Here is a 21538-nt window from a genome sequence, read left to right as displayed (position 1 = left end):
CTTTATGAGTTCCTGTTGTCTCATGTTTGAGCCCGCCAACACTCAGAAGAGTTCCTGTCCCTCCATCCAAGTTGGCCATCTGGTGGCTCCGTTTCATAGCTCAGGGGAGCGGGTGGAGGTCTCTAGTGAGACCTGCGTTGCTGGGCTGGAAGAACGTGGACACCGCTTGGAGGGGAGTGTTCCAGAGACATGGGCTGCGCTGACTCCTTCTGTCCCAGGGGCCCTGCATGGGGCCTGATCCACACGTGTATGACACACGGTGAACAGAACTGCCCTGGTTACCAGGGAAACAGGGGCAACCAGATTCCCCTGCCTGTGCTCCTTCCATCAACAAGCAGACACTGGACTGTCTGCTTCCAGTCTGTTTTCCTTCCCAGATCTGAGCAGCCCAAGGGTGAGAGGGCACCCAGCCCGCCACTGGTCACACCTCTAACCTCTTCCAGCCCGGCACTGCCAAGCAGGGGCACGCTGGGCTGCATGCAGTGAAGAAGAGGACGCAGGGGTCCCAATGCCACAGGCAGACATTGTGCATCCCCGTTCGCACCCTGAGCTGGTGGGGTGAACCCTGCACGGCTTGGCGCCCACCACACAGACCCCACCAAACGCCGCAGAGCCGTGGGCCAGACGCTTACCTCGTACAGCAAACAGCCCAGAGACCAGATGTCAGACTTGAAGTTGTAGCCATTCTCATGGATCCTCTCCGGGGACATGTAGTACGGCGTCCCCACTGAAACACAGCAGAGAGGGGCGTTTACAGTCTGTGCAGGGGCCGCACTCGAGGGCGAGGTGGGGAGGGCATGGGGCGGGGAGAGGCCCAGCCTCAGCATCACTGGGACCCTGGGCAGACCCCTCTCCCTCTCTTTCTGTACCCCCTCCACTGTCAAATGACAGGGCTGGGCCTGAATGGAGGTTCTCATGATGGTAGGGCCCTAAAAGCCCCTGGAGACAGGGACCTCCCTAGACCTGAGACTCATTCTGGGGGCTGGGGACTGGTGTTCCTGCCAACTGCCCAGGGGAGTGGGACACTGCAGCCAGGCTCTACAAAGAAAGTGACCAAGTGTCCTTTAAGGTGGCTACTTGAATCCCAGAAGAGTCCAGATAAGGCTCTCAACAGTGAATGTTGACCAACCACATCATGAGTATCAGCCCATTTTACAGATGGGGAAACTGAGTCTCAGAAAAGTGGCAGGACTGAGGTTCAAACCCACATCTTCAGGCTCTAGAAACTGAGCTCTTAGCCACTACCCTTGGCTCCTAGCACCGATCAGCATGTCTAAACTTGGGGTTGGCTAAGATTTCTTAAGCAGGGCAGAAAAGACACTAACCATAAAAGAAAAGATGGATTAACTGGACTTCATTAAAATTAGGAACTCTAGTTCACCAAAAGACCATTCAGAGAGTTAAAAGGCAAGCCACAGACTGGGAGAAAACCGTCTCAACACATATACCCAACAATGGCCTCACATATAGAATATATTTTAAAACTTCAATGAACCAGTATATAAAAGAAAAACATCCCCCTCCCTCAATTGAGTGAAAGACTTGAAGGGGCATCTCACAAAGGAGAATATCCAAATGGCCAACAAGCACATGAAATGACGTTGTGTTTCTCATTACTTCTCAGGGCAATGCAAATTTAAAGCACAATGAGGTACCACCACCCACCTACCTGAATGGTTAAAGTTAAAAAGACTGAGATAAACCAAAGTGGTGATGTGTGGAGCAAATAGAACCTTCATGCATTGCTGATGGGGCCATAAAATGGCACAACCACCTTGGAAAACTGTTGGCAGGATCTACTACAGCCGAACACTGGTGACATTATATAACCCGGCAATTCTGCTCCTAGATATGTGCCCAAGAGCAGTGACTGCAGCTGTCCATCAGGAGACATGATCAAGGAAATGCAGAGTGGCTTTATTCATAAGAGCCAGAAACTGGAGACAAGTGGTAATCACCAGCAGAAAGGATAAATGGATAATGTGGTCCACTCTCACAATGAACACTGAACAGCAATGAACAAGAACAAATCTCAGGTATGTGCCACAAAATGGAAAAATCTCACAGACGCAGTGTTGAGGGAAAGCAGTCAGGCACAAAAGAGCACACGCTATTTGATTCCATTTTTATTAAGAACAGGAAAACTCGGAGGGGGCACACTTTTGGAGATCTGGAGCTGGGCAAAGATGGGAAGATTTCGTGAGGAGGTGAGCTCCCCATCACCAGAGGCATGCAAGCTGCAGCAGAGGGGCTGATTTGGCAGGGCTGAGGAGGGGCCCAGGAATCTGATGGGCAACCAGAGATCTGCAACCTGAGATTCTGCTATCAGTCCATTTGGAGGATGACTGATCTGGAGGCTTTAGGATTTTAAAGGTGCCACACATTTTCACTGGCCTGGAGATACCATGTGAACATGATGGAGGTTGCTGCTGCTTTGGTCAGAGTCTGTGTAGGGAGCTGGAGTCCAGCGTGGCAGAGGCTGAGCCTGGGGATGTGGGCTGATGACCGCAGGAAGGAGTGATGTCCAGCACCACAGAAACACAGGCCACCATGGGAGAAGAAGAGGCTTTTTGGGGAGCTGGACCAGGAAAGCGATGGGAGCCCCCAAAGCAGGGGCCCAGACTTCAGGCTGTCATGGGCCATGTTTCACAGCAACCGAATTTTGCCAAGTAAAGGTGTTTTTAAAAACCACAAAATCCCAATTACCATGTAGTGCCACCACTATTCAGTTTAATACGAGAATAAGCAGAAAAAAATCTTGAGATCGAGGACAGTATCTGCATTGAAAAAGTTTAGCTGTTTGAAAACTTTATCATCTTCTTACTTTTCTCATCTCACTGGCAATGGATGGGTGAGAGATTCTATCACCGCTGACTTGAAGAGGCTGTGAACAGTGTTGGAAACCCTTGTTCCTACGGTGAGCTCCCCAGAGGGCAGGACCTTGTTACCAAAGTGTCCTAGTGCCCTGCTCAGGACCGGTCACAGCAGATGCCTTCTAAGCGTTTACTCAATGAGTCAATAAATCCACCCGCATGTTATCAGATAGCCCGTGTCAGGGTTAACACTTTTTTTTTTGCAGCCTAACGTACCGTTTACTTAACTGATGTCTGCTCAGGAGCGGACTACCTGATTATTGCTTTATCAGGAAACCAAGCGCCCTTTGATGGCAATAATCCCTAAACCAAGACAGTAGCCATCACTTAAATACATGTTTTGAGAAATGTGTCATCCTACATGCATACTTTATGGCTGACATCAGGGGGCTAATTGCTATTCAGCAGAAAGAGCTGTCAGTCAACGTATGAATCCGTATGGGATTCTATAAGCAAACTGCGACTTCCAGGAGCAACCCCTTGTATATTTCGGTCACAAGGGAGCAAAACGAAAATGAATGGGCAAGTGTGAAATGGATGGCTTGTCATATCCAAACCACAGGATGAAATTTAAACAGTTCTCACTTAACAGCGGGAACCTCAGACCAAGATATAAGTGATTCCAGTGCTGTGGGTGGACATGCCGATTATGTGAGAACTGTTTCCCACACAGGACAACCACGGGGAGCTGGTGGGCTACACACAGAGACAGTGGGGGAGGGGTGGAGCTCAGAAGCCCTGTCCTCAGCGAGGGTCGGCAGCATCCACCGTCTGGCTGCACTGCACCCCTAAGACCCCTGGCCAAGCCCCCTCCTGGCAGGGAGCGCAGGCTGGCCCGACACCGCTCACCACCCTCAGTCTTACCCTCTGCTCATTCTAGATCCACCTGGGCCTCTACAGAAGGGTCTCGGGGGAGAGATGACCTGGCCAGGCTTTACTCTGGGGTGCCTTAGCCAGAATGATCTGAAAGTGAAGGCTTTGAGTAGTTCCCCGACCCCCACTGGCCACCACAGCCCCATCCTGGACCTGCTCTCCAGTTCACCTGTGCCTCTGCCAGCTGGTGAGCTCAAGGTCTAGTTAAGCTGCCCCCTCCCATGGCCAGGGAAAGCTGGCTACTCAAGGAGGTCTGGACATTTGGTTTGTCCCTCTGTCCCTTTCCGGGGCTCCAGATCCCTGCCTCAGCCCTGCCTGTGGTAAAAGCCTTGGAGCACCCAGGAAAGGAAGGTCGGGGCGACCCTACCCCTTCCCTCTACTCTCCACCCAATCTTCTTCCTCGCCATTGCTTTCCGCTTTTATCCTAGTTTCTGCTGGTACAAGGAGAAAAAGGCAAACACCCAAATGTGTTTTTGTACTTTCTTCTAAGATGCCAGGGCTGCATACACCATCCATCCATCCATCCATCCACATCCATCTGTCCATCTGCATCCAATGTTAACTGAGCCCTGACATTGTGCTGGGCTCTCCCAAGAGAGGGTCCATCAGGAGGCAATGAGTTGCCTGTCCCAGGAAGTGTCCAGAAGGAGCCAGTTGAACAAGGAAAGACTAGGCTGATCCGTGGCTGCAGCTGGGTCACCTGGAGAAAGTTGTTAAAATCTGGCTCCCTGGCCCAACCCCAGGCCTGGGGGAGGACTCTCCAGGGCTGGAACTTGGACACCTGTGTCTCCCACCAGCTCCTGGGAGAGTCTGATACGTGTTACAACCTGAGGGGAGCTGTGCAAAGCCTCACCCACCCGCCCTCCTCTTAGATGCTCAGAAACATCCGTGCAACAAACTAATTCATGAAGCGTTAACTGCAGGAAGTTCAGCCTGTCTCCTCTGGGCACTGGTCCCTGAGGCCCTGTCTCTGACCTAGGAGAGGGGTTACTCCCCCTTAATCTGGGAGTCTTAAAGTTGGGGTGCTCTGCCTCATCAGAGGGTCCTCAACCTTTGCCAGGGTGTACAAAGCTGCAGGGGAAGAACACAGCAAGTCTTCCTGTTTGGCCGGCTTTCCCGGGGAACAAGCCTACAAAACCTGACTTTTATACTGACAAGTACTCAGGCATTATGAAGGGTGATGCACAACTTGCATGACTTTTCAAGATAAAATGAGAGACTTCAAAGAAGTTCCAAGCTTGCAGTGGGCCCTGGAGGATGGGACCCCAAATCTCAGGGAGCAGGAGAAGCTGGCAGAAGGAGCCTCCAATGGACAGGGGCCCTGAAGGCTACGCCCGCCCAGCCCCTTGTCCTGCCCCACGGGGACCTCTGTGGGCACTTCCAGCTGACAAAGCAGCAGCAGTCTCATGGAGATGCTCAGACGCAGAGCGAACACAGCCAGGGTCTCAAATCCCCTCCCAGGAAGTTTCCCACCAGACCCGCGGGCTCCCAGCGCAGTCTCAACCCTCTCCTAGTTGGGGTCGGAGCTCTGCATATGAAAGAGGAGCCTAGCAAACCCTGACCCTCCCTGCCTCTGTACCCAGAACTCCCAGATTTCAAACCGGGCAGATATCTGAGGAGAACGGGGACCTCAAAGTGGAGGCTGATTAAAGGGACCCGCTTTCTCGAGATGCGCCACTCCTGTCAAAACAAACTTGGCCGTGTTTTGAAATCCTCGTGGTGTTTGAAACATGTTCATTAGATATGAAAAAGGCAAAGATTTCCCGTGAAGGAGAGGCTGGCATCCGCGGGCTGCACTTCTTCCCCAGATGGTGGTTTTGAAAATGGCTGGGGAAATGGGGTGTGGGTGCCGCCATCCCTCCTCCGGGCGGGCGGGGCCAGGGTGTAATCCTGGCAGCGCTGGCGGGCCCTGGACGGACGCAGAGCTGCACCCAGCCGGCTCTCAATCACTCGCTAGCAGAGAACTAAAATGTTCTCCCTCAGCCTCATTTCCCCATCGGTGAGACCCAGGGGTGAACCTGATGGCCCCAGGGGTCCCCCCTCCACACTTGGGGGCCTTGGTCTCCCTCTCTGAAAAATGGGTATAGTACAACCTCCTGCACATGGAGGTGCGGGTGGAAGGGCTCTGGGAAGGCTCTGCTGCTCACAGCCCCCTGGGGGTGGGACAGGGTGGCCTGAGGAAAGGTGAGTGGGCGCAGAACACGGGAGCGGGGCCGACCAGAGTCCTCTGTGTAGGGCGGCGTGATCTGCGTTCGATCTCGTCCTATGAAACTCCTCCCCGCCCCCAACGTCCATCAGGACTCACATTCTGAGGGTTCTCCCCTCCCTGCCAGCCCCCTGGATGGCTCCTCACCTGGATGACTGGCTGGCTTAGCCCCACCACTGTCCTGCACCTCAAGGAAGGCGCCATGTCCCCCCCCCCCAGGGCCGACTGGCTCCTCATCCCCCAAGAAAGGCCGGGTCCTCAGCCTGGCGTCCGAGGCCTCCGCGGACTCTCGCCACCACCCTCCTGACACTGGATCTCTGGGCAGCAACACACACCAGGCGCACCTGTGCCACCGCTTGTTATCAAGTTCTCCTCAAATTAATCACCAGCTGACCCCATGCCAGGCTACACGCCCTCTGGAGAAGCAGTGATGTTGAAAAAACATTGTACTTTTATCAGTGTCAACTGGATTCCAGATTGTTTATATCCACACAAATATCTGCCTATTTTTAGCCCCCGCAGTGAGTATCTCTAACAGACGTGAAGGTCAGGTAGCACAATGCTGCAATCCCACACAGCCCCCTGCGTTTTCCAGGTATCAGGGTCTCGTCCAAGGTGGCTCTGGGAGCCCCGGGTGGGAAACTCCCACGTGGCCATGCCTCACCCGCCACGTGGCTCTGGCTGGATCATCCGCCTGGCTCCCCCCGCCGCTCTGGGCTTCCTCCCCTGTTAACTGGCTGTGATGGTTCCTACCCCCAGGGCAGTTGGAGCACTAAAGGAGGCAACTCGTGGCACATGATTATTGGAATAATGCTTGGCTCCCAGTGAGGATGCCAAACAGCTTCCCCCTCCAGGCCGTAAGGTCCAGAGGGCAGGGGCCTTCCAGGTGGGTGAGCGGCCTTGAGTGAGTGAATGAGCAAACTAGTTTGTATCCTAGGCCCGGATCGATTCCTCATTTGCTGTCCCCTTGAGACCCTTCCCTTCCCTCTCTGGCACCAGCTCATCTTGTTCTAACAGTTTGTGCCCCTGAAAATGCCAAGGACGCTGCAGACAAGCCAGGAGCCACTTGCCAGCCACATGTGGCCGCGCCTGACCTCCCACCCAGGTGTCAGGGCTCAGAACCTGGGCTCTCTCTGCTCAAGCAGGTTTCTGGGCCAGTTGTTCCTAGGTGACCTGGGCTGCTGGAAGCAGGAGGTGGCCAGGGACACATCTGCACAGTGGTCTGAGCCCACACCAACCGGGCCCCAGGGGCACTGGCAGTGGGCGCACTCCCGGGACTGCTGGCATGACTAGGAGAGGAGGCACAATCTCCCGCCCTGCGCCCACGGCGGTGAGGTCGGGTGGGCTTCCTTGCACCCTCAGCGTTCCCCACCCAGAGAACTTGTCGGGCCCCGAGCCCACTTCCCGGGATGCGGTGGACTGGTGCCCCAGAGAGGAGCTGATCTCCCAAGGGGCTCCAGTCCCTGCTTGCCTGGGAGCGACAGGAATGTGTAGTGCCTCTCTGAGCCTCAGTTTCCTCATCTGTCAAATGAAGATAATAAGCTTGTTGGGATAATTTTTTAAGAAGCCAAAATGTTTTTAAACATCCTTTAAGAGCCTTGTCCTCTTGTTAACGCACCTCTTTGGTGAGTTTGGTGACTACAGGCAATGGAAGCAAAGGGCAGCCCTGGGAGGGGCAGAGGCAGCTCCAGGCCTCAGGCGATCCCTGGGATCTCAGGGCCCAGCTGAGTCACGGCGGCCAGCTCTGAGCCTGCGCACGTGGGCCCGCAGGAGACGGTTCCACCCATCCCCATACAAGCTACCCAGGACGGTCTCCCAACCAGCCTGGGGGCCCCTGAGAGCAGGGGAGGCTGCATAATCTCCTGTCCAGCCCAGGGCCAGGGCATTCGGCTCCAGGAAGAGAGAAGGAAGGGCTTAACACCCCACAGCCAGGCCAAGGGCCACTGGCCTGGAAAAGCCAGCTTGCCCTGACCGCAGGGGTCGCCTCCAACCGGACCTGTTCCCCTAGACCCCCCCGCCCCCCGAGAGGCAGTGTGGGGCCCTGCTCAAGTGCTGGGTGTGAGCCGGCCTCGCCCCCCACCCTGATCCCAGCCCCAGGCTGCCCTGTCTCGGCTGCCGCGCGGGCAGGGCCTGCTTGCCCGGCCCCACAATTTGTCTTGCAGCTGCTCCCGTTGCTTGGAGCGAGACACTTGCTTGTACCTTGTGAGCTGTGTGTAGGCAAATCTTTCATTTCTCTTTCATTATGCCGGCGTGTACTGTCACTTAATTTTTATGTATGCAATCCTTCCTGACAAATATGATCTGCTGCCTGGTAATTCGTCTGACGCTCATTCTGTTCCGCGCTCTAATTACGGCTCCTATTCCTGACACCGAGGCAGCCGCTCTGCCACCGCTGGGTACCGCACCTGTCAGCCCGGCCATGGCATGACTAATGCCCTTTCATGCCAGCCTCGTGTTAGCAAATACGGAGGTGGGGAGGGGGCTGGGGGAGGGGGCAGCAGGAGGAGATGGGATTTGCATAAGCTCTGTTGTGGGTCAGCAGCCTTGGGAGACAAGGTGGTTGCTGGGGCAACGTGGCTGCCACCAGAGCATCCCCACGTAGTAGGTGTGCAAAGATGTGACTGACGCATGATTTGTACCCACGCGCAGGGTGTGAAGGAACCTCCGCCCCCAAGTCCTTCCTGTGTCACATGCCAACTGCAATTAATTCAATCTTCTACCCACCAAACGTGTGTATGAGACTTAGCTGTCTGCAGACCCTCGCTATGGAAAGGGCGTCTTTCTCCTGCATCTTGGAGAATTCAGGTCCTGGGCTTCAGCTTGGCGCTGACACCATCATGAGACCTGGCCCTCAGTTTTGGGTTTAGGGTTCCGGGAGCAGGGCCCTGCCAAGCCCCATGCAGGCCTCTCAGCTTGGTGGGCAAACGGCCCCAGGAGGGCTCCCTCCACCCACCACGCGGTCTGTCAGCCGCTCGGAGGCCTCAGGAAGAGCCCAGCTCACCCGGGCGGCCTTTCCCCAAGTTCCAATTCCTTCTCATTAATATAATAAGTGCACCAGTCCAAGTCGATAAAGTCACACTGTCGGACGAACCTGCATTTCTGCCCGTTCCTAATGATGTGATCTTAACCGGCTGTGACGAGTGCCGCAGTCTTTTCCCCAGCGGGATGGAGGAGGGCTGGGACCTGACTGACAGGGGACAGGAGGCAGTGGCTTTAACTCTTCTCTTTGACGGTTTTCCTTGAATATCTGGCCTTTTTGAAACTCTTAAACAAGAGAGGTAAACAGTCCCAAACTGACAAGAGACACCGATTGCCCCAAAGAGAAGGATCTGAGCGGAGCTGGAAAGACAGCTTCCTCCCCGGGACGGGGAGTCAGTGGCCAGGCTCTGGAGGGAGACCCTTCTCGCCCTCACCCCTGGTCTCTAGAAGAAGTGTGGGCTCTGCCAGGGGAGGCCTGCATGTGGCTCCTGGGTCTGCATGACTTAGAGGGACCATTCAAGCTCCCTGTATTTTAGATTCCTCGTCGGCACAAAGGAAGGACCCTGACATCTGTCTGAGGCGTGAATGAATGAAATATTGTGAACTTGCACACGGGATGGCGGGTCCTTGAACATCCTTTCATTCCGACCTCATGGAAGAGCCGCGACACACCAGCAGCTAAGGAGGCCAGGTCCAGTGTCCTCCAGGGTCAGACGGGGACAAGGGCTTGAAAACAACCACACTCACTCACGCTCACTCTGACACGCAGCTGGGAGCTGTTATCTGCAGAGTTAGCCTGTTTCTCCAGATTGTGTGCTACACCCTCAGAGCCTCCAGCCATCCAGACCTGTATGAACAGTGACAGTTTCCACCAGGAAAGTGTGTCTTCCAGAAAGCACCTCTACTGTCACCAGAAGACGCTGTGTGCACTTGTGGCATGCTGCAGGCTCTTGGGATTTGGAGGAAGGAGACGCACTGGCTGGGCCGTGGAGTGGGGCAGAGGCCAGTGGGGAACAGAGTGGTTTCAAGGCGGCTGGCCTGCACATGGGGCTCAGCTCCCTCCTGTGGACGGGGCAGCTCACGGGGAGGTGAGCCTTGAGTGCCTGCCCCTGCAAACACCACCTCAAGAGCCAGGAGCTGCTCGGGGAAAGGGGGAATGCCCCTGCACCCCTGTCCCATCATGAAACGTTCCCACATGGCCCTACCCACCGTGCACAGGGGCCCCTACTCCATGTTCCACTGGGGACTTTGCTGGTTTCTGTATTCTAATTAGATGTAAAACTCTCCATTGGTCCTAGTTCTGCAATCACTCATGTCCCCGGCATGTAGATTCTGAAGCTGGACGATGCTTCACACGACCCAAAACACACATAGTCTCTTCCAGCATCCAGCCCTTAGCGCCCCAGCACTCCTGGGATGACGCCCGCCCACTGAGCCTGGACTTCCTTGCCTTCCTTGCCACTCAGGGTCCCTCGACCCTGCTCACCTCATCCCTTCCTTCATGTCCTGCCAGTTCCTATTCACTCCCCACAGTTCAGCTACAAGGTCACCACTACTGGGTGAGGACGTGGCCCCCACAGCTTCAAAACTGCCTGTTTAAAAGCCAAAAACTGGAAACAGCTCAATTGTCTCCCAGCAGGAGGAACGGGCCGAGTGTGGTGGCCTGTGCGATGGGACACCATGCAGCAATGAGAAAGACAGATGGCTGCCTGTGTGACCTCAGGGCCACCTCTCCCTGGAGTGGGCTCCGCCATCCTGTCCCGGACACAGCATGAGGGCGTGACACTGCAGGGGAGCCCCAGCCAGGGCTCCTCCAGGCCTCGGTTTGCCTCCCTCTGGTCACTGTTCTGAAGAGGAGAGCTGGGGTTCAACGAGGCACTTCCCTGGACTAACTAACCAAAGGCATCGGGGGACAGGGTTACCCTCTCCCCATGTCACCCAGGCCCCTAGGGGTAGCTGGGCGTGGCCGGGCCCCCTTACCTAGAGAGTGGGCTGCGGTGGTCTCAGAGCTGAAGAAGCGGCCCAGGCCCAGGTCACCGAGCTTCACGATGCCTGTGGCTGTGATGAACACATTGGCGGGCTTGATGTCTGCAGGGCAAGGAGAAGGGGGCTGGTGTGGGATCCCCACCTCCGGGTGGGGATGGCTTGGGGAGAGACCAGGGAGGAGGTGGCTTGGGGCTGGGCAGAGGGGAAGGCCCCTTAGGAGATGGAGACTCAGCCCTCAGTCCTGCTTCCTCAGGGCAAGGCCCTGACCCTGGCTCTGCCCAGCTGTAGGGCCCTGAAAAACTTAGCCTCAGTTTTCTTACCTGTAAAATGGGTGTAAATCAACCTATGTCACAGGGCTGCCATAAGTGAGGTCTAGGAGGGCAAGGATTTTTGTGCTGTTGTTTCCTCTTTTACAGATAGGGTAGGCACTTTGAAAACTCATGTAACAAATGAAGGAGGTGCTCAGTGAGGTAACCTGTGCTGTTCCCCAATGACTAGGGCCGTGCCTTGCACACAGCAGACACTGATAAATGCAGGTGGAATGAATGAAAGGAGGAATCAGTGAAGTAATCTACATAAAGCACCCAGCACCTTGCCTGGCACCCAGTGGGCACCTTCCTTACAACTTGGGATGATGTCAACTTTCAGAAACACTCATCTCTTCTGCCCAGCCAACTCCTACTAAGACTTCAAAGCCCATATTAAAAGTTCCCTTTTCCAGGATGCTTTCCCTGCCCTCCTAGGCAGAAGTGGTGGCAGTACCAGAACTGGCGATGACTGGGCCACCCCCTGCCAGCCTCTCCACCCCATCCTTGCTGCAGTCTCCTCTGTGCTGGCTCTGGACTGGTGTCGGGGGCTGGACATTATGTGCTGAGCAGGGTTCCTATTTCTGGAGTCCATGTAACTATCTGGCATTTGGTGCCCCCACCATGGGGGGCCCTTGACATGGGGCACGAGGTACATATGTGTAGTCGAGCCTGAGGCCTCACAACCCCATTCTCTGACCCCAGAAGGACAAGTGAGATGCTGGACACCCATCACTGGGAGTACAAAGTGGTCCAACTTCCTCACGGATACCCCCTGAGAGGCCGGGAGGAACCAAGGGGAAAGCTGCACCCCGGGGCCTCGCCCTCCCACAGGCTCTGGGCTGCGCAGCCCCGAGCAGGGGTTGGGGGGAGGCCAGGACGTACCTCGGTGCATCACCCGGCGGGAGTGCATGTGCTCCACGGCGCTGCACAGCTGCACGAAGTACTTCCACACCGTCCTCTCGGGAATGAGCCGCTTCTGCTTCTTGAAGTACTGTGGTGGGGGAGACAGACACACAGACAGGCTGGGGTGACTGGCTGAGAGGGAGGGCGGCTCCAGGGTACTGCCCTGTCCTGTCCTAGCAGGCAGGCGATGCCTGGCATGGACTGGGTGATCAGGCTGCTGAGAAACAATAAATGTGGAACGAAGGGCACTGTGTTCACGTCGCTGCATCAGCCCGAATCACCCTCCGTGGTCATCTGTGCACCCCCACGAGCGGCAGGCTCCCTGAGGGTGGGGCGGGCCTGGCCCGGAGTGGGCGTCCTGGACTGCTTTGCTGAAGGGATGCCTGGGCCATATCTTGAAGGTTGCTCTCAATCACACTTTTTCTGGAATTTCCTGGACACACGTCCAGCTCCTCCCTACTGCCTGACAGGGAGTTCCCTGCAGGAGTGACTGGTGTGGACTCTCTGCCCTGGCCCCGGCTTGGCGGCACCCAAGACATGCCTGGTGATTAAATCAGAGCTGTGCCCCCTCCTCGGAGCCAGCAAATCTCAGCACACGTAATTGTTAACAAGCACGGCAAGACTCTCAAGGAAAGGGGCTTGACATTCTCTAGTGGACCCCTAGTTTCAGTGTGCATTCACCTATTCTGCACCTGGAAAATCATACTCCAGCAAAAATGAACCAAAAAACTAAAAGTCCCCCAAGGCTGCACTGAGTGAGCCGTAAATAACCGAAGGTCCTAGAAGAAGGAAACTGAAACACGCCCTTGTCTGCAGTTCACACCTGCATCCTTCCTGGGGGCTCTCCTGTGAGCCAGGCCCGTGGGGCTGGGGGGACAACTCACACACTTGGCACCAGGTTTTTGTTCAGGGGCTTTTCACTTCAGAGCAATCATCTTTTCCCAAAGCAGCCAGAGGCAAAGTTGTGGCCCATTTGTCCAGGCAGTTGAGTGGCACAGGGGAGACAGGGACTGACCCAGAACACACTCCCAGCCTGGGAAGGGGGCATGGGGTAGAAGGCAGGACCCGAGCTAATCTCTGCTAAGCACCTGCCATGTACAGCTGCTATGCTGGGCCCTGCGCGGGGATGACTGTACCCATCTCACGGATGAGGAAACTGAGGGCCACACAGGAGCTAGTAAGGGGCGGAGTCACAGCCACTCAACTCCTGGCTTTCTGCCCAGGAAGCCCAAGCTCTTAACCCACTTCTAACGATACCAGTAACCACCTGATGAAGTACCAAGCTCAGAGAGGGTCAGGAACTTGCCCAGGGTCAGCCAGCAGGAGCGGCAGAGCCAAGATTGCCTATGGGCACCTCCAACAGTGGGATGGCCACAGCGGGCCCTGCCTGGCACTAAAGCCTCAGGAGGCTCTTCCAAGGCTCCATTCTGGGAGGGGGGCCTCACATGTGGTCTGCCCCAGGCTCCAGGCACAGAGCCCCCAGCACAGGACCCCTGAGCCCCTAGGGCCACCTCAGGCCTCCGTGGAGGGCCGGGCTGGGGTGTTATTTATGCTGTGATGTTAGCTAATCCTCATTACAGCATTTAAGTGGGGACGTGCAAGGCTATGAACGGTGATTTTCTAAATGTCATGTCCTATTGGCGCGTGTGACATTTAGCAGGAAGGCGCAGAGTCTCTGGTGGGTTTCGGGGTGGCAGCAGCTCCCAGCTTCTCCATCCATCGTAAATAACACCGGCACCGTGGCCACTGTGGTGTTGCTTGGCCCCTGAGACTGGAAGCCTTTGGGACGCAAGGTCTGCTGGCCAGCAGCCTCCCAGGCCAGACCACGATGAGCTGAGCCCTGGCAAAGCACCTATTCCCCTCGAAACCCTGGAGCAGCTAGAGAGGGGAAAAGGACAAGGAAACCGAGCTGCTACCATGACCCAGGCACTGCGCTGGGGGATTACAGGTGGGGAAACTGAGTCACAGGGACCTGCCCAAGGTCATCCAGCAGGTGTGTCTGACCCTGGGCCCAGGGTCTTCCTACTGCCCCACCCTGCCAGCTCCTCCTGTGGGGAGCAGCACGCAGCAGGCTCTGCTGGTGAAGGGCCACAGTGGCGGGAACAGGCATAGGCAGGGGAAGGGAAGGATGAGGGGGCCTGGTGACCAGAGGGGCAGCACCAGGCCAGGTGAGGAGGAGGGCTCCTGAGACAGGAGGGCCTGAAGCACCTGGAAGCCAGGCCACTGACCCAGAAACCCAGGGGGTGAGTGACAAGTTGAACCTGGAGCCAGGGTTGGCCCCGGGGGAGCCAGGGAAGGGACACAGGGTGAAAGGGAGGTGCCCCACCCCAGGCCAGGCACAAAGGGTGCTGGACACCCAGGCGCCTCCCACCTCTCATCGGAAGGAACCTGCATCCGGGCCCTGCAGTTCCCAACTGCCTCCCCATGGGGACCCCGGGACGGGTGAAAACTGACGTTCGGGGAGGGGAGGGATTTGTAACTGCCCAGACACCCAAGACCCCCGACTATCTGACTCCAGCCCCATGCCACGGGCTGAGAGGCTGTGAGGGGGTCTGGGGTCCACTGGGGCTGACAGGGTGAAGCACTCTCACCATGGGCCACATTCTATGGTCTCCCTTCTTCCTCTTTGCCCACCCCTGCCCCTCCCACCCCCAGCCCCACCCCTCCCTCCACTGAGCATCCAGTTATTCTTCCAGAACAAAAAGCTGACTGTGTTTACTCACCATCATGAGTCTCAGGAAGCCTCTTGCTGACCTTGGGGCAAGGTTCCAAATGCTGAGCCTGGACACAAGGTCCTGGGTGGTCCAACCACTCTTGGTCCCACACTCCCCACCCCTCACCTCGTTCAATGAGCTCCTGAACCAAAGTGCTTTGTGGATACCTGGGTTTCCAACCCCCTGGGCTCTGGCACGACCTGTTCTGCCTCTAGACTAGGGGTCTCCCCTCTGGTGTCACCTCCTCCAGGAAGCCTTCCCTGGCTCCTGCAGACTCTGAACTTGGCTTGTTCGTGCCAGCTCCTAACTGCCTGTTCGCAGGTCTGCCCTTCCATTAGAAGGCGAGTTCCCTGAGGACAGCACCCAGGCCAGCAGCACCCCTAGGTCTCAGCATGTGGGCAGCAGCCACACAGTGGGCGCTGGACACATGCATGTTTGGTGAGAGACGCAGAAACAAAGTGTAGGGCGGGGGGAGGAAGAAGTAAGACGTGATATAGCACATCTGTTTCCACCAGGGATCTGTGCGGAGATTAACATCCCTGCAAACGCATTAATATGTCAACGAAAATATAAAAGCAGGTGATAACAGCTCAAGTAATGCCTCTTCCCAGCAACGCCCGTATTCCTAGGAGCCAAATTTCAGAAGAGCAAGCACTGAGCAATTGCTCAACCCCAGTGCCTGGTGGGAAAGATAAGAGAATCCATGTCAGGCCCTGTTTGTTTGTGAGTGTGGCTGGGGGTGGGGGTAGGGTGCTCCAGTGTGGCCCAGCCTGGCCCAGTGACAAACTGGGCTGGGGGAGGAGGCCTGCAAATGATGGTCAGGCCAGTAGGGGAGTGAGGACCTTGAGGGAGAAGCAGTGAGTGGAGCTGAGGGCTTGGGCCTGGGGGTCCTGCTTGGAGGCTGAGCTTTGCTATTTAAAGGCTCGTGTAGACTCAGGGAGGGATGCATGTGCTCAGCATAGTTGTGGTTCACAGCAGGTGCCCCACAGTAGGTGGAGCTGCGATGGTCCCTGAGTCCAGACCCACAGTGGACCTGGTCCTGTGCCCCGGGAGGTGGGGCGAGGTGGGCAGACCAGTGCGGGGGCTGCTGGGGTATGCAGAATAAGAGCCAGACCTGGTGCCGAGTCTGCCTGTGGGACTTGGCATGTGGCTCAGCTTCTCAGAGACCCCCGGCCTCAGACATTACGTGGGAATGCAGCCCTCTCAAGGGTAGCAAGGGCCTCAGGGAATGTCCACTGGAGGGCCCCAGGCTCGGAAGCAGTGACTGGGGCCACAGGCATGGGGCTGTCCCCATATTGCTGGGGATCCTCAGGGAAGTCTTTCAACCACTCTGAGCTGTTTTTTCTTGTATAACATGAGGCAGTTGGAGCCACAAGACACTTCCCCGGAGTCCGTGAGCTAGGGTCCGACCTATATGGTGTTCTGTCCCCAATCCTCCTGCAAGGCAGAAGTGGCCCACGAGCCCGTGGATGGTCTGCGGCAGTGCAGGACGGCAGAGGAGTCCTTTCTGTCCGTGGCTGGCCTTCTTTTAGCAAGTGGGGATGGGGCCTAAGAGGGCCTCACCAGGACGTAGCTGAGGCCTGAGGGCACCGGCAAGGGGGGCTGAGTGTCCTCGAGTGGCCACCTCTGCCTGTGGCCAGAGCCGCGAGGAACTCCAGCCAAGCAGGAGTACTGGACCCCGGGCAGCCCCCAGACCCGGCTCTCCTACCAGGCACCCTCACCTTGATCATCTGTGAGAGGTCGCCAGCATCCGCCAGCTCCAGCACAATGTTCAGCTCGTTGTCCTCAATGAATGAGTCCAAATACTTGATGATGTTCGGATGGTTCAGTTGCTGCCCAAGGAGAGAAAAAGCGGGAGACGGAGCCAGTGAGAGACGGTACAGCTGGAGAGGTGAGAGTTTAGGGGGAAAGGCCTCTGCTTGGGAGTCAGGCAGACCTGGGGAAGCCATTTTGCACCCCAAGCCTCAGTTTCCTCCTCTGTAAAATGGGCATAATGATTTGGTGAGCCATTGTGAAGGATTATTTGGCCTGACACCCTTGAAATGTCTAACATGGTGACTGCATGGAGCTAAGACTCAATAGATACTCATGGAAATGACCCTCCTTCTCGTCACCACTACCTAGGCCCCTCCAGGGTGGGGCCAGGCCCCTGCCGCTCCATTGCTGCACTGAGTCGATCTGGAATACTTAGAGGTATCCATCTCCTGCTTTCTTCCTTCCCACTCTTTCTCAGTTTCTGATCCCCACTTTGTGAAATCTTGAAAAAAAATCATTTTTGGTGTGAGAGATGCCCTGAGTGAGGTGCTGAGCACCGAAGCCCTGCCTCTGGCCTGACCACCGTGGCCTGAGTGTCTGCCAGATGGGACTGCGCCCCACTGACTGCAGTCAGCCCCTGCCTGGCTAACAGGAACCCTGCCAACTGCTGATAACCGACACTGACTGCCTACACCAAAATGGTTCCAGGATCTGGGGAAGGCAGAGGCGACTTGAACACAGTTGGCCCATCGACAGGGGCTCCTGTCCATCAGCACCAGAGGCCACTTTAAAGCACATTTTCCAAAAGTCCTGGAAGGTGCTGGGAGAGGCAGGTGCACCTATGCTGTGTGCCGCCCAGAGCCTAGTCTTGGATCCTGAGATGAGGAGGAACCTTGGCAGACATCACATAACCACGCCATCCCCCTTTGGTTCATCCCCTCAACCAGCCCTGGAGGTTCCTACAGGGCTTGCTTTCCTACCCCACGGCTGGCAGCCACTGCACTGGAAGGTCCTTGGTTTTGGGTCCTGGCATGAACGCAATGGGTGACATCGTCCAGTGGCCCCTCGGAGAACCGTGTTTCCTTGTTTTGTAGAAACACCTCGTGCCCTGGCACATGCTGTCAACTTCCCACGGGCAGGCTGGGAAGCTGGGTCCAATTCCAGAAAGGGGCTGGCACTGGGGCAGAGGGTGTAACCATGGCAACGAGGGTTGCCTCTGAGCAGAGGTTACAGTGAGCCCTTCCAATGCACCTGCTCACTAATTCCTCTAACACCTCTGAGGACAGCATTGTTAGCATCACCTCCTTTGACAGATGAGGAAACTGAGGCCCTGAGTGGTCAACAGCTTGCTCATGGCCCCACAGCTAGTGAGCAAGGGGTGTGTCCACCTCCAAAGCCCACGGCCGATGGCACCCGGCTACACTGCAGCCTGGGGGGGTGGTCAGGACCCTGTCCCCAGCAGGACCCAGTTCAGGCCACTGGGGCTGGCCTCACTGGAGAGGATGTGGTCACACATTTCTGTGCCCAGGGACCAAGCAGGCTGGCTCAGGGCTCATGTGAGTATAATTCCTTACTCCCATGAGGGGCACACGTGTGTTCTTGGCCACAAGTGGGGAGATGGTGTGTGACCAGCACAGCTGCTCCCCAGGGCTGGGTAATCAGAGTCCCCGAGATTACAGCTGGGTCCCAAAGTTGACCATTTTGTAGAACTTTAAAAATGTTCTTTGCAGGGTATTTTGGACCTGTGAGAGCTGGAGTTAAAAACATTCCCCATGAGCCTCCGGCCTCCAGCCTCATCCCTAGGACCCACTGCTGCCGGGGGCCACCCCAGCGAGCGCTCACAACTCCGGCCGCGGCCCCTCGCTCTCAGCCACTTCAGGGCCCTCCTCTCGTTCCCACGTTCAAGCGTTGCATCCTGAGTGTGGCATTCGAGGCCACCATGATCTGCCCCCAAGTCCATGCTGTTGGGGTTCCCAAAGTAGGTTCAGCCCAGCCTTCCAGATTCTGAGACCTGGCCCTGGCCTCTGCAGGGTCTCCCTGGGGTCCCTGGGTCAGCTGGCAGCCCCAGACAGTCACCATCTGCTGCCTATCTGTTCCCCCATCTGCCTGAGAGTCCTCGATGGAGGGGACAGGCCTGACTGCCACCAGAAGCTGCGCTTTACAGGGAGCTGCCAAGCAAGCGCTCTGTTTCTCAGGGCGGTGGGGAGCAGGAAGAGTGAGTGCCTACTGTGTGCTCTCCTGCGCCAGGTCCTCTTCAGATATGATTTTATTTAATCCTCTCTATCTGCCCGTTATCTGTGAGGCAGATAGTCTCACCATTGAGCAGATGAGCAAACTGAGGCTCAGGGAGGTTAAGTCACCTGCTTAAGGTCACACAGCTTGTAAATGAAGACATCAGTATTTGAACCCAGGCTCCTAGGCCTCCAAAGCCCACCCCTGTGTCCCTCCTACATCACCCTCCTAAGCCTGGGGAGTAGGGAGGGATCCCCAGGAGAGAGCAGCCCCAGGCCAGGGCTAGGTCTGGTCCGGAAAGTTCTGTCATCTCTGACTCTGAGGAGAGCAATGGGGAAGCCAGCGGGGAGGCAGGAAGGGATGACCACAGACACCACCGCCATCCCTCACCCCAGATGGGCCCTGGCCAGTCTGTCCTTCCTACAATCCTGCTCAGTCAGCCCAGATCTGGCTGAACCACGGACTTCTGCCCACAGCAGGGTGGGTACATCAGCTACCCTCTTGGGGAGACCCAGCCTCGGTTGTGCATCCTGCTTCCTCCTTGTAGGAGGCCTGGCAAGAGCCCAACAGGATGACAACCCAGAGGCCCTCAGTCCCTCCAGCACCCAGAACCAGGGGCCATGTGCTTGGCTGTTAACCCTGCCCAGCGCCCCAGGCTGGCTTTGCTGAGTCTCCCCAACAGAGAGCATCTCCTGGTGGGAGCAAGAGGATGGGAGAGAGAGGGAGATGGACAAACCGCAGTCCAACCCAAAACCCACCCTCACTCCTTCCCCACTGGCCTGGTCCACCGGGCGCAGTGTGATCCAGATGCCTTGAGGCAAGGACTTCCATGCCATCTACATCCAGGATCCATGTGGGACAAGGAGAGCTGGTCTGGGGGCACCACGAGGACTGGGCAGAGGTGAGGTGGGGTCCCCGCCTGACCACAAGAAAATGAACAAGCTGTTGCCCCTCAAAGTAGGTCGTTTCTGAACCTAACCGGCTAAGGGCTGTGACGGCCATGATGCATCCAGCCTGGCCCAAGGAAGCGAGGGGCTCTCGCTCAGCCCAGGAACTCACCTTCAGGAGGCCGATCTCCTTGACACAGTCCTGCCTGGCCTTGGCGTCCATCATCTCAAATATCTTGGGTGAGAGGAAACAGAGGAAGAGCGGTTAAAACCCAGCAGCCAGCACCCCCAGAGGGAGCACAGGGACCGGGACTCCAGTCCAGGTTCTCCCACCTCCTCCTCGAGGGAACCCTAAAAGGACAATGGTTGTGTGCCAGGCGCAGTGCTGACCGATTTACATCGAATCATCATGGCAACTCCCATGGGCCAGGAGTTACTATTGCTGACTTACAGAGGAGGAGACTGAGGTCCAGAGAAGTCCAGTGACTTACTGAGTTCATGCACTGATAAATGACAGGACAGGAAACATGCTTGGAGCCTCAGTCTTCACCTCTGTAAATGGGGCCAATCTCACAGGGGGTCATGTGGACTGAGTAAGAAAAGGGGGTCCAGCACACAGCACTGTGCCCTGACACCCCAACCCAACAGTGTTCACTCCACGTGGGTCCTCCCAGCACCTTCTAAGTTACAGGAACAGAGAAGGTTGACACTGGAGCAGCCCCACCACAGAACCCATCCTGGCACTAAAAACCAGGACAGAGGTAGACAAAGAACAGAACACAGGCCTTTCCTGAGTAGAGGAGCTCAGCTCTCCTCCAGCCACCCGAGGCTGCTCACGCAGCTCACAGATCAGCAGTCGTGCTGGCCACTTCCCCACCTCGTGACTGCGTCTGAGCTATATTCTCTCTCCTCTCTCCTGGGCCTCCTCTGCCCAGGCTGTTGATCTCATTCTTTAAGGTAAATGAGCAAATCGAGGGACCCTGGAGGCTCTCCTGGAGGATGTAAAGCCATTTTCTGCAGCAAAGCAGCACTGAAATGGGCAGTGGCTCTCACTGAAGTGCTTCCTGGCCGGGCTTTGCTGCTTAAAACCCATCTGCCCGACCCCACACCTCTATTTAGGAGGGAGTCGGAGGTCAGGAAGGACACTCAAGCCCGGAACCGACCAGAGAGGGTCAGCTGGCCTCGGGTCTGAGTCTCAGCTCCCCCTTAGCTCCCTCTGGCCCTGGTGAGCTAGCCACATCTCTGCAGTTTTCCTCCTCTGAAAAATGGGATGATGATCCCTATGCAGGGCTGTGGTCAAGGTTCTGAGCGTTCCCAGCATGACTCTGTATACAGCAGGTGCTCACTGTGTGCTAATACTTCTCCTTTATGGTTCATGGTGAGCTTTCATAAACACAAGTCCACCTGATTATCCCATAGCCCAGTGAGTGGGGTGGGTGCTAATTTCCCTTGTTTACGGGGTTCGGAGGGTAAGGATAAGGCAGGGAAGGGACGGGACCAGCCCAGAGCAATGATGTCCAGACATGAGCTGGCTCCCATCATGTGGTTTCAACCCCACGGGGCTGCTGGCTCACCTGCACCTTCTTCAGAGCCACTGTCCTCCTGTCCAGCAGGCAGGTGGCCTTGTACACCTCGCTGAACTGTCCTCGGCCAATCTTCTTCTCGATCTGGAAGTCAGCCAGTGAGCAGCGAAAAGACAGGGCATTCGGGTGCCTCTGGAGGGGACGGACAGGGGGCATCGGTGATCAGCCAAGCTGAGTGGAGCGCCGGGTCCCCAGGGGCCACTGCCCTTCCAGAGCCCCGGCAGCACCCCTCCAAGGTG

The 21538-nt window shown here is 56.5% G+C and overlaps 1 protein-coding gene across 3 annotated transcripts in view; it reads right to left on the bottom strand.

The window, feature by feature from the left end:
• The window catches only part of NEK6 (NIMA related kinase 6), an 82985-nt gene that overhangs the window by 10968 nt on the left and 50479 nt on the right, over positions 1–21538 (bottom strand). For all 3 annotated transcript variants that reach the window (XM_010984355.3, XM_064490504.1, XM_010984356.3), the window contains exons 3-8: positions 21291–21431; positions 19889–19951; positions 16564–16674; positions 12108–12216; positions 10912–11019; positions 633–727 (exon numbers count right to left, since the gene is read on the bottom strand). In XM_010984355.3, the coding sequence (XP_010982657.1) occupies positions 633–727; positions 10912–11019; positions 12108–12216; positions 16564–16674; positions 19889–19951; positions 21291–21431 (627 nt within the window). The remainder of the gene's footprint in view (positions 1–632; positions 728–10911; positions 11020–12107; positions 12217–16563; positions 16675–19888; positions 19952–21290; positions 21432–21538) is intronic.

Source organism: Camelus dromedarius, chromosome 10 (genome assembly GCF_036321535.1).
Source record: "Camelus dromedarius isolate mCamDro1 chromosome 10, mCamDro1.pat, whole genome shotgun sequence".
NCBI lineage: Eukaryota > Metazoa > Chordata > Mammalia > Artiodactyla > Camelidae > Camelus > Camelus dromedarius.
Note: the sequence above shows the minus strand (reverse complement) of the source record. Positions and strands in the feature narration are given on the sequence as shown.